Below are 15159 nucleotides of genomic sequence, written 5' to 3'. Positions count from 1 at the left end.
CTCATGCTTTGTCTCTCTCTGTATCAAAGATAAATAAAACATTAAAAAAGTTTTTTTAAAAAGTTCCTCATTCTTTATCAGTGTCAAGAATAGAACCTGTTTTACTTCCCCCACCTTTTAAAAAGTTTACGTTTTGTCTAATTCCTGTTATTTTCCCCTTAACCATTAAATTGAACAAAAACATTTTCATTTTCAGCAATTGAAAATTGTAGATTTTACTTAATTCCTGACCATTGCTTATTAGTCAATGCTTACTAACCAGTTTTTTAATTGGTTCTGAGTAATTTCTGTTTGGTTTAATGTGTTCTCCATTTTCATTTGTATTTATCTTTGCGTATCTTAAAATGCCCTTTCTTTGCCCTTACAGAACTAAAAAGTTGCACTTTAGGTTAATATTCCTTTTTCCTCCAAATTACTTACTTTTCATTCAGAATTATTTTAACTTTTTATTGTGTCTCTAAGAAGTAAGATACCATTTGTTTCTTTTCCAGAAAAACAAAAATAAAAACTTGAGGAAGCTTTACAGGTGTTAGGAGTTTTCCAACAGCAGGGCCTTCTAACTCCATTAGTGCTTTCCTTCCACAGTGTCTAACAGTTTCTGAGGAGGATGAATTTTCCTTAAGCTATGTTAATTTTTATGGCTCATTTATTTATTGTTTCTGTTTTCTTTGCCAGGCTTTTGCTTTTTTTTTTTTTTCACCTGTTACTCTTGTCATACACTTTTGGAACTTCTAGTATCATTTATCATTCCTTGGATAATTTTTTTGTTTTTGCTTGACAGGTATATGTTCTCAAGAAAAATTCCTTTAAATTCTACTTATGTGACAATACCCATGCTGCCATTCTGAGGCCTTACACATCATACATTGCTTTCAAATTTCTCATTTTTCATAAGCTTGTTTAATGTTATTGATACACTATCGTGTCCTCTCACTGAAAATACAAATCAGGTGGTTTTGTCGTTTTATGTTATTTCCTGTTTTCTGTATTTTGTCTGTCTCGCAGAAGACTCCTTCCCTAAAGCGCTCCCTTTGATTTCTAATTCTTTTTTTAATTCTAAAGAAGGTTTTTTATTTTTCAGTTGTCAACTGCTATTCATGAATTAAAATCTAAATTTTTAGACTGACTTGGTGTTCGGTTGGATGCTTCATCTGCAATTGTAATGTGCACTTTTTACTTTGCTTTGGCACAGCTCTCCCGGAATCCGATTTAGCAATAGGTCAGCGTATGCCCCCACACGTGCCGCTGTGCCCCGCGTGGTAGTCAGCAGTGGGATTTGGGGCAGGGTATGAGCGGGAAGGAGAGGACCGGGGGGAAGCCCGTCTAGCAGGTGGTGGCCGGGGTGTCCTCCGCTGAAACTCGGCAGCGGCTCCTCAGGGCCGGTCGGGAGCGAGTGCGCAGGGCCCTCTGCTGAGTGGAAGTTCAGAGATGCACACGTCGGCCCTCTCGTACGTAATTCTGTACGTAATGCTCCGCGGAACCACCACAGTCGCTGAACCAAGTTTGTTTTTGTTTTGGCGGAGTCAGCGCTGGCGGCCACACGCGTGCCGCACGTGTTCCCCTTCCGTGACAGACTCGTTCCTCCGATCCCGGAAGGCTTCCGACAGAAAGTCTTCAGCGGCGGAGAGCCGCGGTCCCCAGGGCTTGCGCCTTCCCATTGTGGCCCACACCCCACAGCTGATCGAGGCGGACGTTACAGTCGGCCATTTTGAGCCAATTCGAGACTGCTCTGAGGGGCCGTTTCAACCCCCGAGCTCCCTACCGGCTTCAGCACAGATCTCGCGTGGCTGAATCCCAGACCGACTCCTTGCTCTGCCTGTTCCCGCCGCCTCCGCCCCTCCCACAGGTGTTCATCCCAAAGGCGTTTCGTACTATCCTGGATGCCGGACTTGATCGCAGAGCCTGTGTTCTGGGTAACCTGGCCTGTACCATTAGCTCAGGAGAAAAAATACGGTATTTGAAGCTTCAGGAATGTTTGCTTAGATTGCTATTTTATCCTTCTGTCTATTGTGTACTTTTGAATGTTAACTAGAGTGTAAAATTACTAATAGAAATCAGAGGATTATATCGTTGAACGTCACCTGAATTCTAGACAGCTGTGGCGCAGCCACAGTGAGACCTCCATTTAAATCGTCATTTCCAAGTGCACTTCCAGCAGTTACGTGCTTTGATGACCTCCTAGTTCTCATCCTCCGCCAGCAGTGTCTGTGGCACTCGAGAGTTTGACCAGCACGCCCAGCCCTTCTGGTGCTCCCTCCCCAACATGCACCGCGCCGACCTACAGATTAACTGCTCTTAGGACTGTTACAGCCACACCTGTCCTCCTGAAACCATGCCGTCATTACTGTCACTTTAACTGGGGAAAACTGTTTGATAGGTTTGATTTCTTTCCCAATCTCATTTTATGGTCTTTTGGTTCTGCTCTAATATATCTAAATACTTGGTTGTAAGGCAAATAGAAGAAGGGATTGTGTGAAGTGGACAATATTTTTCAACCTTTTTTAAAACATCTCTTTCAGCATACTCATGTACCCAGACTTATACCTTTAATAACAAGCAATTGCACATCAAAATCAGTTCCTGTAAGGAGGTAAGTTTTGAGAAAAAACAAATTTAGCATAGCTTTAATATTATGTTTAATTCTTAATTCTGGTGCAAAATTTAGTTGTCACAAATATCTTGCCTTCTAGAAACCTAGTAAATTATTTTTTTTATCTTATGTCCTACAAGGAAAAAGAAATGAAATGACCATTATAATCACCTGAATATTTCCGTTTTCTCCTATTAAACTTTGGTGTCTTTGGGCCGCTCTTGCCCGCTTTTCAGAGAGAATGGAGTGTGGAGTCAGGCCTCTGCTAGAGTCCTACAGCTGCCACCTGACTGTCCCGCTGTGGGCAGTTTAAACTGCTCTGGGCGTCAGTGTCCGCAGTTGTTAGTACTGCTGGTGATACTGACTCCATGCAGTTGTGAGGAGTCAGTGTGGTAGATGCGCAAGAGTAGAATCCATTTATAGTGTTGGGGACAGAATAAACGGCCCTATCAGGTCAGCCTGTCAGCCTTTCTCTGTCTCCTTATGATATCTGCTGTTTTTAATACCATTGTGATTACCATCAATACTAAGGATGACAAAAACCAGACTTGTACATTTGATGTTTAAGAAAATTATGAAGAATCAGGGGCACCTGGCTGGTTTAGTTGGAAGAGCACATGACTCTTGGTCTCAGGGCGTGAGTTCGAGCCCCGTGTTGAGTATAGAGATTACTTATTTACTTAATTTACATAAAGAAATAAATACATAAATATATACATACTACCCAAAAAATTGAAGAATCCTACTACATGATTTCACTTACATGTGGAGCCTAAAAACAAAACTAATGAACAAACAATCATAAAACAGAAAACTAACTAATGGTTGCCAAAGGGGAGGGGGATGGGCAAAATAGGTTGAAGGGGATTAAGAGGTATAAGTAAGAGTATAAGTAAGTCACAGGGATGTAAAGCACAACGTAGAGAATATAATTACACTATTGCTTACCTTTGTATGGTGACAGGTCGTAACTATTGTGAGCATTTTGTAACGTCAGGTTGTATACCTAAAACTAATCCAATACTGTATGTCAACTACACTTAAAAATAAACTTTAGACATAATATTAAAAATAAAGACATTTTAAGTACCACGTTTTATATGCTAATATGATGCATGTACCCGTCTTTTTTGAATTCATTTTCTTTTCTTGATCTCAGTTTCTGAACTGTTTTAAAATTATGATGGTTTGATTTATTTTATTTAAAAACCATCTCAAACAGTCTTGGAAAGACAGCAGACATAAGAAAAGCAAACTACATTTTTATACTTGCAGTGAAAGATGTTTGGTTCAAAATGACTTAAACTGTAGTCCTATCTGATCATGCTTTGATATTACTTCTATTGCTATATGCTTATGAAGTCTGTTCTCACTCATTTGGTCATTATTGCTTGAGGAACAAAGAAAATCATGAAGAATCTCTTGTTTTACTTGGTAGATGTGTATAGTTAAGCACTCTGACCGCCGGGAAGAAGCTGAAAGAGCAATCATTGCCTTTAGTGGCTAAGAGTTTGGGCGACAGTTGTTCTGTCGCTTATGTCCAGGGTCAGCAAATGACAGGTCACTGGTCCAATCTGGCCAACAGGCTTAGTTGTGTGCAGTTCTTTCATTTTTGAAAGGTGGTTATAAAGGGAGAAAGAAGAAAAATACGAGTTAGAGACTACATGTGGTTCGTAAAGCCTAAAATATTTACTGCCTGGCCCTTTACAGAAAAAGGTTGCCAGTCTCTGTTTTACATTGAGGAGGTGGTAACTAGAGAAATAGGAATGTGACAGAGAAGAGGGAGTCAGGAAATGCATCAAGAATTGTATTGAGTGGTGTCTGGATGGTTCAGTCATTTAGGTTAACCATCCAACTGTGGCTCAGGTCACCATCTTGCAGTTAGTGGGTTCGAGCCCTGGCTCGGGCTCTGTGCGGACAGCTCAAAAACATGGAGGCTGCTTCGGATTCTGTGTCTCCCTCTCTCTCTGCCCCCAGCCCCTGCTCGCTTGCGCGCGCTCTCTCTCTCTTTCAAAAATAAACATTAAAAAAATATATATGATAAAAAATAGCCTGAAAAATGGGAAGCAAGTGCAAAACTGCCGGGGCCCTGAGTGAAAGTGACCTAAGCGGAGCTGTGAAGCTGCCGAGTGCTGCAGAGCCGCCGGACGGGCTGTGGGGGCCGAGCACATGACGCACGCACAGGTGCACTAGGAAAGGAGGCTTGGTGCGTGGTGTGCGGAGGGGCAGTGGGCAGGCACAGGTTAGAGTCAGAGTACACATGGGCTTTGAATGACTCCAGAGAGAAATTTTGACATTGCTTCATACTTGGACAGTTTCTGGTAAGGGCGTAATGTCATCCACCTTAGTTTTTATTTCAGCCATGGCCGATGATGAAAAGGGACGATGAGGGGGCGCCTGGATGGCTTGGTCAGTTAAGCGTACAACTCTTGGTTTCAGCTCAGATCATGATCTCACAGTTCACAAGTCCAAGCCCCACATCGGGCTCCATGCAGTCAGTATGGAGCCTGCTTGGGATTTCTCTCTCTCTCTCTCTCTTACTCTTGCTCTCTCTCTGGCCCTTCCCTGCTCATACTCTCCCTCTTTTTCAAAATAAATAACCTTTGGGGGGGAAGAAAAGGGGGGGGGACAGTGAGAAACATTGGTTTTTAATCAAGTAGGAAATCTTGTAGCTCATGCAAGAGGGACAGGGTCTGAAGTAAGCTGCATTGATGATAACTGATTAAAGATTTTATTCAGTAATTAAATTCAAGGGATTTGGGGTGTAGAAATGGGAACCTGATCATTGGATATGGATGAGGACGTGCTATCAGGTGCTTCAGACTGGGAGTTCTGGAGCCAGAATGCCAGGGTGAGGGCCTGTCACCTTGGGCAAGTTAATTTAACATTTTCTAAACTATACAGCAATGGATTTGAGGGGGTAAGAATGGATCTGTTCTTTTGTATGTAATGTTTGAGTTGACAGTCTCTGCTTGTGTAGAGATGTCCATGAACTGGCTGAAATTTTGACTTAACAGCTGAGTAAACGAGCCTGTGCTGGAGGTAAAGGAGCAAATGCCAAAGGCATAGCTGGTAGTCAGAGCTAAGGGCACCGATGATCCAGGTGAGGTGCTTCAAGTAGAGGCTATGAAACAGAAGTGGGCTGAGAAGAGCCCCAGCCAGGGGAGCACTTACGTAAGGGCAGGTGGAGGAAAAGTGTTAATAAAAGAAGAGAAATCGGGGAGAACTGTGTCGGCAGATGCTGAGAAAGAAGAGAAGCTCAAGAGTGAGACAGTTGAAGGAGTCATGAACTAGAGGGTGTAGGAGCAACTGTGCAAATGCCTGATTAGCAATTAAGTGCATGTATATTTAAGAAAACAAATGCAGAGACAGAGATCCATTCCATCTTTCTTGGTCACCTTTGTAGGTCTTCAATTTCTAGTGCATAGTAGGTGTTTCATAAGTATTTCTTTAAATGAAATATTAAATTTTATATTTGAAAGACATTTTAAGTTAAAATCATGGGGAACCTTGAATGGTTTTTTGAACTGGGTAGCACAGGAGTAGTTGAAGCCTTAAAGTAGGTTAAGTATTTGACAGTTACAATAACTAAAAGCATGAGGTGCCTGAGTGGCTTGGTTATTAAGTGTCCGACTCTTGATTTCAGCTCAAGTCTTGATTTCATGGATCGTGGGGTCGAGCCCTGGATAGGGCTCTGCCCTGACAGCATGTAGTCTGCTTGGGATTCTCTCCTCCTCTCTCTGCTCTTTCCCCACTTGCGCTTTTTCTCTCTCTCTCTCAGAATAAATAAATAAAGCTTAAAAAATAAAGATAACCTAAAAATATCTTATACTTTAATTCAGAGAACAAAGTGAAGTAGAAGAAAGTGTTAATTAACAATTAGTTTTAAAGAAATGTAACTTAATACAGTGTTCTAACATTTAGTTATAATTAACTTATTTTTCAGGCGTTCATTTGAATTTTTAGATTTATTGTTACAAGAGTGGCAGACTCATTCATTGGAAAGGTATGTATTGACTCTTGACTTTTCCTCCTGCTTCCCTCTGCTTCCCATTATCACCAGTTCTTTAGAAGTTGATGGGATTGGTTTTGCATTATTTCTCCTTCTGCTTAAAAGCTATTTATACTGGTTTTCCTTTAAAGCTGTAATGTAGTTTGCTTCCTCTTACTCAGTGCAGCCAGGATTTTCTTCTTTACTTGTGGGGCGCATGAGGATCTCTTAAGTAGAATGGGTTAAATAAGATACTGCAGGTTAAATTGGACAGAAATTTCAAAACATATCTACAGACAAGTGACCTAGGTTTCCTGAGGTATAATTAATCAAGTCATGAATGATTTAAGGTAGAAGGAAGGCAATTCTTTTCAGAAGATAGAGATTTGAAGAAGAGAGGGATTCGTTGGAAAGCTTTTCCACACCAGCTGGCCGGTGTCATTGCTAAGACACATGCTGGGTGGTGTCTAACGTAGCTCTAGACGAACAAGAGGAAAACGTAGGCGGCCAGCGGGCGCGTTGGCCATATGCATGGTGTAATTTCAGGTCTGATGTTTGGAGTATACCTGCATTTGCATGGAAATACATTGCTGGTTTTCCATTTTCCTGGAAAATGGTAAAACGTATTCACAGCCCTTTTTTGTTTTGTTTTGTATTGTTTTAAGAATAAGAGTTTGTTTCATGTAGGCATGATACAATGCTAAATTTCCTTTAAGTGCTTTTGTGGCAGCTGCTATTTAGTTTGGTCAGATCATCACTGATCATACTATTAACGAATTATTTTCTACATTTGTGGGTTAGTGAGGAGCCACACTGAAGCCTGTTTTTTTTTTATTCATTAAGAATTTAAAATTTGAGTACTGTGCATTTATACATTATTTGGACTTATTATAAATATAATTATTTCAAGTTTTTAATATTTGACTTGTCAGGAAGAAACCATATATGAATGAACTATGTGGGATTTTTAGATTATTAGAAACTCTTGCAATCTTAGATTATTTCACACTAATTTATCTTTTTACCTCCCCCACCCTTTGTGATTGATTTGTACCATATAGGCGGTAAGTATGATTGTGGTGAAATACAGTTTTACTCAAGAATCTAAAGGTGTTTGGGGCACCTGGTTGGCTGAATCGGTGGAGTGTGTGTCTCTTGATCTCAGGGTTGTGAGTTGGAGCCCTTTGTTGAGTGTAGGAATTACTTAAAAATAATAAAATCTTTTAAAAAAGTAAGATGTTTTGTTTTCATAGACATGCAGCTGTCTTGGTTGAAACTATTAAGAAGGGAATTCATGACGCTGATGCTGAAGCCAGAGTTGAGGCAAGAAAGTAAGTCTATTATGTATTTTTGTCACATCCTAAACATACTTGGATCTTTTCTTTGAAAGGAATTATAGTGGAAGAATGAAAAGATCAGAAGTGTCTCAAGTATTCTCCTAGATGAGCTCTTAAGTAAAATTGATGTAGATTTTTATCCATTAAACCTGAACTAGATATATGGGGCGCCTGGCTGACTCAGTTGGTAGAGCCTGTGACTCTTCATCTTATGGTTGTGAGTTCAAGTCCCATGTTGGGCATAGAGATAATTTTTTTTAAGAATCTGTACTAGATGTCTAACAATGGACCTCACATCATTTGCATCATCCTCCGTATTCCTATTCCATTATAACATCTTCACTTTCATTATGAATAAGACTATCATTTATGGAGCCTGTACTAAGTGCCTGACACGGGGGAGCAGCTGGTACACATCACTCCCTCATCTTTGAAATGGCCTGCACAGGTGGCATCTCTGTAGACTGGCAGCAGAAGTGTGGCGATTCGGGGGTTTATTCACGGCCGTGCAAACTGTAAGCATCGCTGCCAGATTTTCACCTGAGATGTGCTTTTCTCAAAAGCCTGCAGTCTTTCCACCACAACTGGTTAGATTTATAAAGTATTCACTTGACGTGTGGTGGGAATGTCAGCATGATGTCATCTTCATTCTTCTTGAATATACACATTTTATGTAAAGCTATTACTTTATATTCTGTTGTTGTTTCTTTGTTTTACAGGACATACATGGGTCTTAGAAACCACTTCCCTGGTGAAGCTGAAACCTTGTATAATTCGCTTGAGCCATCTTACCAGAAGAGTCTTCAGACGTACTTAAAGAGCTCTGGCAGTGCAGCATCTCTCCCACAGTCAGACAGGTCCTCATCTAGCTCACAGGAAAGTCTCAAGTAAGGTCACGTAGATGATAATCACTGACTTCTCTCTGCGGCTCCCTGTGGCTCCTTAAGTTAGATGGCTGAGCGTCTGCTTGCTTTCCCTGCAAGCCTTGAACGAATGATTACTGGAATGTGTAGTTGACCTTTGAACAATGTGGGGGTTAGGGGCGCCAACACCCTGTGAAGTTGAAAAGCTGCATGGAACTTGACCCCCCGCCCCCCCTGCAACCTAACTACTAATAACCTGTTGACTGGCAGTCTTAGCGAGAACACGTTTCGTGTGTTGTATGTATGTTATATACTGTAGTCTTACAATAGAGTAAGGTACAGGAAGAAATATTAGGAAAATCATAAGGAAGAGATGATACATTTTCAGCACTATACTGTATTTATCCAAAAAAATCCGCCTATGAGTGGACCCACTCAGTTGTGATCTGTGTTGTTTGAGGTCAGCTATACTTACTCTTTTGTCTGTTGTTTCAAGGGTTGGATTACATGTTAGTGTAACTTCTTTTGGGGCAAAGAGTTTAGTGATTCAAATTTTGTTTCTCTGTTTTCATGCCTGTGAAAAAGATTGGGATGCACTCATTTACATATATATTTTTTAAGACCCGCAGAATAGTTCGTCCAGTAAGCAGCCCATTTCTAGGGCATTATAATGGGGGAATTGTAGCGGGGGCTCTGAAGTCCTCTTTAGAACTCCTGCACCGCACCGTGTGACAAGTGAGCACACGCTGCTTTCCTTCCTTGTTTTTGCACAACCGAAGTCTTTAGCAGATTCCTCAGGGGGTCAGATTCTCTAGTATCTGACTCCCTTCTGTGTGATACCATTCTCATCATTATATTGGCTTCCTCAAACCCTCACTGCCTTGGCATCTTAACCCTGATTTTCTCTAGCCCTGTGAGATTGCTAAAAACTTTTTTGAAGATGCTAAAGCAGCTGGTGGGTTCTTTGCAGTGATCTGAGCCGTTTTGCTTTCCAGCCGTTAGCGTTCTCCTCCCCAGCGGCGCTTAGCCTCGCTTCCCTTGGCCCCGGCGGTAACGCTCAGCACTGCTGCAGGTGGTGTGGCCCCTACGAGGTGACGGCATGAATCACCCGTGGCCACGGCCGTTATGGCAAAGGTGAAAGAGGCTCCGGCCACGCTGAATTCCCTAGTGCTGGCGACAGCGCTCCCTCTCTGTCCTTGTGAGGAAACCACTGTGCTTTACTGCGTCTGCCGCCGCCACTGCAGGGTCGCGGCGCTGGGGACACAGGGAACAGCGTGACTTCTTGCTCGTCACTCCATGTTTGCTTTGCAGCTGAGGTGCCACTGATATGTGGCAACAGGTTTCTGAGGGATTTATAAAAGGGAAATTTACACTAAATGAAAACAACTCTTCAGAAAACTCAGGATTTCATTGTTTTGAGAGGAGTGATGATTTACATGTTTTTACTAAAAGCATTTATTTTTACCTTGCAGTCGCCCTTTTTCTTCCAAATGGTCTACAGCAAACCCATCAACTGTGGCCGGAAGAGGTAAACTGCCTTTCCTTAAGCAAGAGTCTTAGCATATTGTACTGGATAATCAAGTAAAGGCTACCTTATAAATAATGTTACTGTTTAAAGAATAATTTTCAGGGCATCTGGTGGCTCAGTCAGTTGAGCAGCCAACTCTTGATCTCGCCTCAGGTCATGATCTCAGGGTCCTGGGATCGAGCTCCACATCAGGCTCTGGTGCTGACAGCAAGAAGCCTGCTTGGGATTCTCTCTCTCCCTCTCTCTCTCTGGCACCCCCCCCTCTCAAAATAAACATTAAAAAAATTAATAGAATTATTTTCTCACCATGGCCCACCTCAGAACGGTTTAAAAGCTGCTGCTTTGTGACTGTTTAGCTTTTAGATTGTTTTGTTGTGCTTTTAAAGTCTAACTTGTAAAGTGTTAAACATTTTTAAACTCTTAGTATGACCCACAGTGAGAACATCATTTTACATAGTAAGCTACTGCCGCCTACACACACTGTATACCACATACGGGTACTGCACATAGTATGTGCAGTGTAGCGTGTGCAATTACATGCGTACGACATACATACACCATAGAGAACAGAGCGTAATCTGCGTTCCCTGAAGCACTGCTTACCCTTACTTCTCATGCACTCTTTTATCTTTGGTTTCACTTCTTGAAAATGCTGGTCATGACCCACTCTGTTGATTTCATGGCCTATTCATGGATCATAAGTCACAGTTTATAAAACTCTTTATTTTTAAAACTGAAAACTAAAGACCAGAAATTTAATGGCTTAATTTGCGGTGCATCAGAGATAGAATTTGCATTACTTTCTGAATAACCATATCCTGGAGTGGTTCTTGTATTTTTCTGATCGTAATAAAAACAACACAGTGCTTCCTTACCATGAATCAGCCATCGGCATCAGCCCTTCATCTACACAACAGCTGTATGAATTTCACTAAGTATAGGTGTTTCCCCTATTTTATGGAAGAGGAAAGTGAGCCAGAAAAATATTGAGAAAATTGTCCAAGAAGAGTTAGTTCTAACAGGATTGAAACGGAAGGACTCTGACCTTAAAATACTATCAAGTACTTTCTAGTGTCCATTTGTACTCTGCTTCCTTTTGGACCTTTTGTTGTCGCGGACTAGCTCATCATGGTTTAAGGTCCATGTCATTGCCATGCTGTTTGCAGCGGTTTAAACCATATGTGTTAGAGAGCGGAGAGGGGTGATGGGCATGGAGGAGGGCACTTGTTGGGATGAGCACTGGGTGTTCTGTGGAAATCAACTTGACAGTAAAATGTAATAAAAAACATAGATCAATAAATAACCAAGCCGTGCACGTCCCCTCTGCTCGGTTCCCCGCAGTGTCCGCCGGCAGCAGCAAAGCCAGCTCCCTTCCCGGAAGCCTGCAGCGCTCACGGAGCGACATCGACGTGAACGCTGCCGCGGGCGCCAAGGCACACCACGCTGCCGGGCAGGCCGTGCCCGGTGGGCGCTTAGGCGCGGGGGCCCTGAACCCAGGTTCCTACGCCTCACTGGGTGAGTCAGCCAATCCCCGGGTGCCATGCATGGCTTCCTCCCTGCCCTCAGTGACGGCGGGGTAACAGCAATCTCGAGATCACTTCTTTTTGGTTCTCGCTAGTTAAGGACCGTTCATATCTTTTAATGTGATTCTGTGCTCAGGACAGGGTTCTGCGGTGTCTGAGCTGCCCCGGTTCTGCCTCTCCCGTGTGTCCCCCTAGCCACCTGCAGCAGAGGCACGGCGCTCACTCCCATCACTTACCTGCGGCACGGCCGCCCCCCGCCGCTGCTTCTGGGGGCGGTGGGGAGGGCGCTGGCCTGGGGTCCAGCTTCTGTCCCCGCACCAAGGGAAAGCCTTTTGGGGCTCTGGGAAAAAGGCAAATCTTCGCTGTAATCAGAGCTGACACGTGTATTCCCAGAGCTATTTGGGGTTTGTTTTCTATGTTTATCAAGTTTATTTTCTGTAGTTTATTTACTTAAGCGATCTTTACACCCAGCCTGGGGCTCAAACTCATGACCCCAATGTCGAGAGCCGTGTGCTCTTCCAGCTGGGCCAGTCAGGCGCCCTCTGTTTATCAACTGATAAATGTTTGAGGCTGGTTATTTCTATTGCTCGTCTCTATTTCTGTGCTTCGTTTGTCTTCCTGTTGGGCAGTCCTGGCAGAGCTCTCGGCGGGCAGAGCCCTGGGACGCAGCGGGGAGGGCAGAGGTACTAGGGTGGATTGTAGGACCTGCCTCAGTTGGCACAGCACCAGGGCGGAAGGGACCAATTATTCAGTAAATAGGGTTTAGACACATGGTTTACAATTTGGGGTAGAATTAAGTTAGAGACATTTTTCACACCATATAAAAATTTATTCCAGATGACTAAAAAGTTGAAAAGCAACATGATGAAACCAAACTAGTTAATGTTCATTCATCACAAGTTGGGGAAGGAATTTCTAAAGATAAAAGCCAAAAGCCAGGAAGAAAAAGTCCCTCAGATTTAAATCTTAAGTATAAAAATATAACATCGAGTGGCTGAAAACTTAAAAGTTGAAAAAGTTTTATCACATACTACAAAAGAAGCTAAAATGTCAACAAATTATGTAAGTCTGTAAGAAATAAGACTTTTTTTATAGAAAAATATTCTACATATATCAAGTAAAATATGTATCAAAATTGCCCCCCCCATACACTCACCAGAACACATGTTGAACCTTAACTAGAATCAAACAAATGCAGATTGAAAGAGCTTGAAGTGTGGCGAGAAGGTTAAGATCAGTTCTCACTGCTGATAAAGAATGTGGCTGCACAGTGCTGGTGACTTAAACGTAGAACACCTTTTCTACGTGGCAATTTAGAAAGCTTTTCTTTCTCTTTTTAATTATTGAGATGTAATTGATATACAGTGTTCTGGCTTCAGGTGCACATCGTATTGATTCAGCGATTCCATACCTTACTCCGTGCTCACCACAGTAACCATAGTCACCGTACCATTACCTGGTGAAGGTTATTGGCCTTGTGAATCTTTTTTAAAATGTTCAGAATTTAGATCCAGTAACCCAGGGTTTAGAGATAATTAAACCAAGAAATAAAAAAGAATATTCATCAAATTTTTAAGAATAGATATTATGAGAGCCAAGCTTGATATATAAACAAGGAGGTATGTATCCTTATGATATGTACTTATAAATACTAGGCAGCGATTAACAAGTAATATTTTCAACAAAGATCAAATGAATAATACCAAACAATGTGATAATTTCATCATTTTGTAAAGTTATACATAGATAAATATACATGAACTGGGCAGAGATGTTACAAAAGGTGTCAACAGGTCGCTTAGTGCTTTTAATTTTCATGAAACTTTTCTGTATTTGAAACAGTACTTTGTTAGGAATGCAGTGTTATTTCAGTATATGAAAATGAACCAACTAAATATACTATATTAATAGAATAAAGTTCAAAAATCGCGATTGTTTCAATAGATGCAGAAAAGACATTTGACAAAATCCAACACCTCTTTATGAGAAAAATAACAAACTAGGAGTAGAAGGGAAATTTGTGAATCTAATAAAGAACATGTATGAAAAATCCACAGCTAACATCTTGAAAGACAAGGTACTTTCTCTCGAGATGAGCAGCAGGATGAGGGCGTCCTCTCTCGCCCTTCCTAACAACATTACCATGGAGGCCCTGGCCAGATCATTAAGGCAGAAAAAGAAATGAGATGTCACCAGACTGGAAGAAAATTAAAACTGTATTTTGCAGAAAACATGATCTTATATAGAGAAAATCCTAAGGAATCCACAACAAAACATCAGAGCTTAAAAATGAGTTCAGTGAGGTTGCAGAATACAAGATCAGTATACAAAATTCAGTTGTATTTCTAAATGCTACCAGTGAACAGCTTGAAATAATATCAAATATCATAGCATTAAAGATAATAAAATACTTAAGAATTAATATAACAAAAGAAGGGTAAGACTTCTTTAGGAAAAGCCACCCCTGTGTTTCATCTTTACATTCACATTTATAATACTGCTGACCCCAGATTGTGGGGTTTTCCATACTGAACAGTTCTCCTGCACCAGCTTGGGTGTCCTACATTTGCGTTCAGTGCTGACACTTACTGTAGTAAGCACAACTCTCACAGGTTAAGGGCTCATTCTCACAAGATTGCTCCACCTACCTCTCCCCCAGCACCTCAGACATCACTTGCAAATCCAGGTTGTCACTCCTGCTTCTGACCAAACCAGCCGTAAATCAGAGAATCCCATAACCTCCTCGGGTTCAATTAATTTGCGAGCCTGACTCACAAAACTCAAGGAAACCGTCTACTTACTAGATTACTGGTTTACAGCCAGATGAAGAAGTACACAGGGCAAGGTCCAGAGGGTCCTTAGCACAAGAGCTTCTGTCCCCATGGCGTTCTAGTGTGCCACCTTCCTGGCACGTTCACCAACACAGAAAGTCTGCGAACCTTGTACTTTGGGGATTTTTAGGGAGGCTTCATCACACGGGCATGCTCAGTCATTAACTCAGCCTTTAGCTTTTCTCCCCCTCCCGGAGGATGGAGAGTGGGGCTAAAAACTCTCCAGCTTCTGATCATGCCTCCATCTTTCTGGTGACCAGCCTCCATTCTGAAGCTCTCCAGGAGTCCACCAGGAATCACCTCAATAGAACAAAAGACATTCCTGTCATCCAGGAAATTAAGTTAAGGTGTCTTCCAGGCACCAGGGTCAAAGACCAAATATTAGAACAAAAGATACCCCTAGTCTTCTTACAGTTTAGAAAATTATAAGGTTCTTAGGAGCCCTGTCTCAGGAACCAGGGGGGAGAGAACCAAGGGTAAAAATTTATATATATAT

The 15159-nt window shown here is 41.9% G+C and overlaps 1 protein-coding gene across 1 annotated transcript in view; it reads left to right on the top strand.

Annotated features, from left to right (window-relative positions):
- The window catches only part of CLASP2 (cytoplasmic linker associated protein 2), a 164555-nt gene that overhangs the window by 80929 nt on the left and 68467 nt on the right, over positions 1-15159 (top strand). The window contains exons 13-18 of the mRNA XM_029938780.1: positions 2520-2590; positions 6537-6596; positions 7835-7912; positions 8638-8805; positions 10254-10309; positions 11651-11824. Of these exons, the coding sequence (XP_029794640.1) occupies positions 2520-2590; positions 6537-6596; positions 7835-7912; positions 8638-8805; positions 10254-10309; positions 11651-11824 (607 nt within the window). The remainder of the gene's footprint in view (positions 1-2519; positions 2591-6536; positions 6597-7834; positions 7913-8637; positions 8806-10253; positions 10310-11650; positions 11825-15159) is intronic.

The sequence above is a fragment of the Suricata suricatta genome, chromosome 5, assembly GCF_006229205.1.
Source record: "Suricata suricatta isolate VVHF042 chromosome 5, meerkat_22Aug2017_6uvM2_HiC, whole genome shotgun sequence".
Classification (NCBI taxonomy): Eukaryota; Metazoa; Chordata; class Mammalia; order Carnivora; family Herpestidae; genus Suricata; species Suricata suricatta.
Note: the sequence above shows the minus strand (reverse complement) of the source record. Positions and strands in the feature narration are given on the sequence as shown.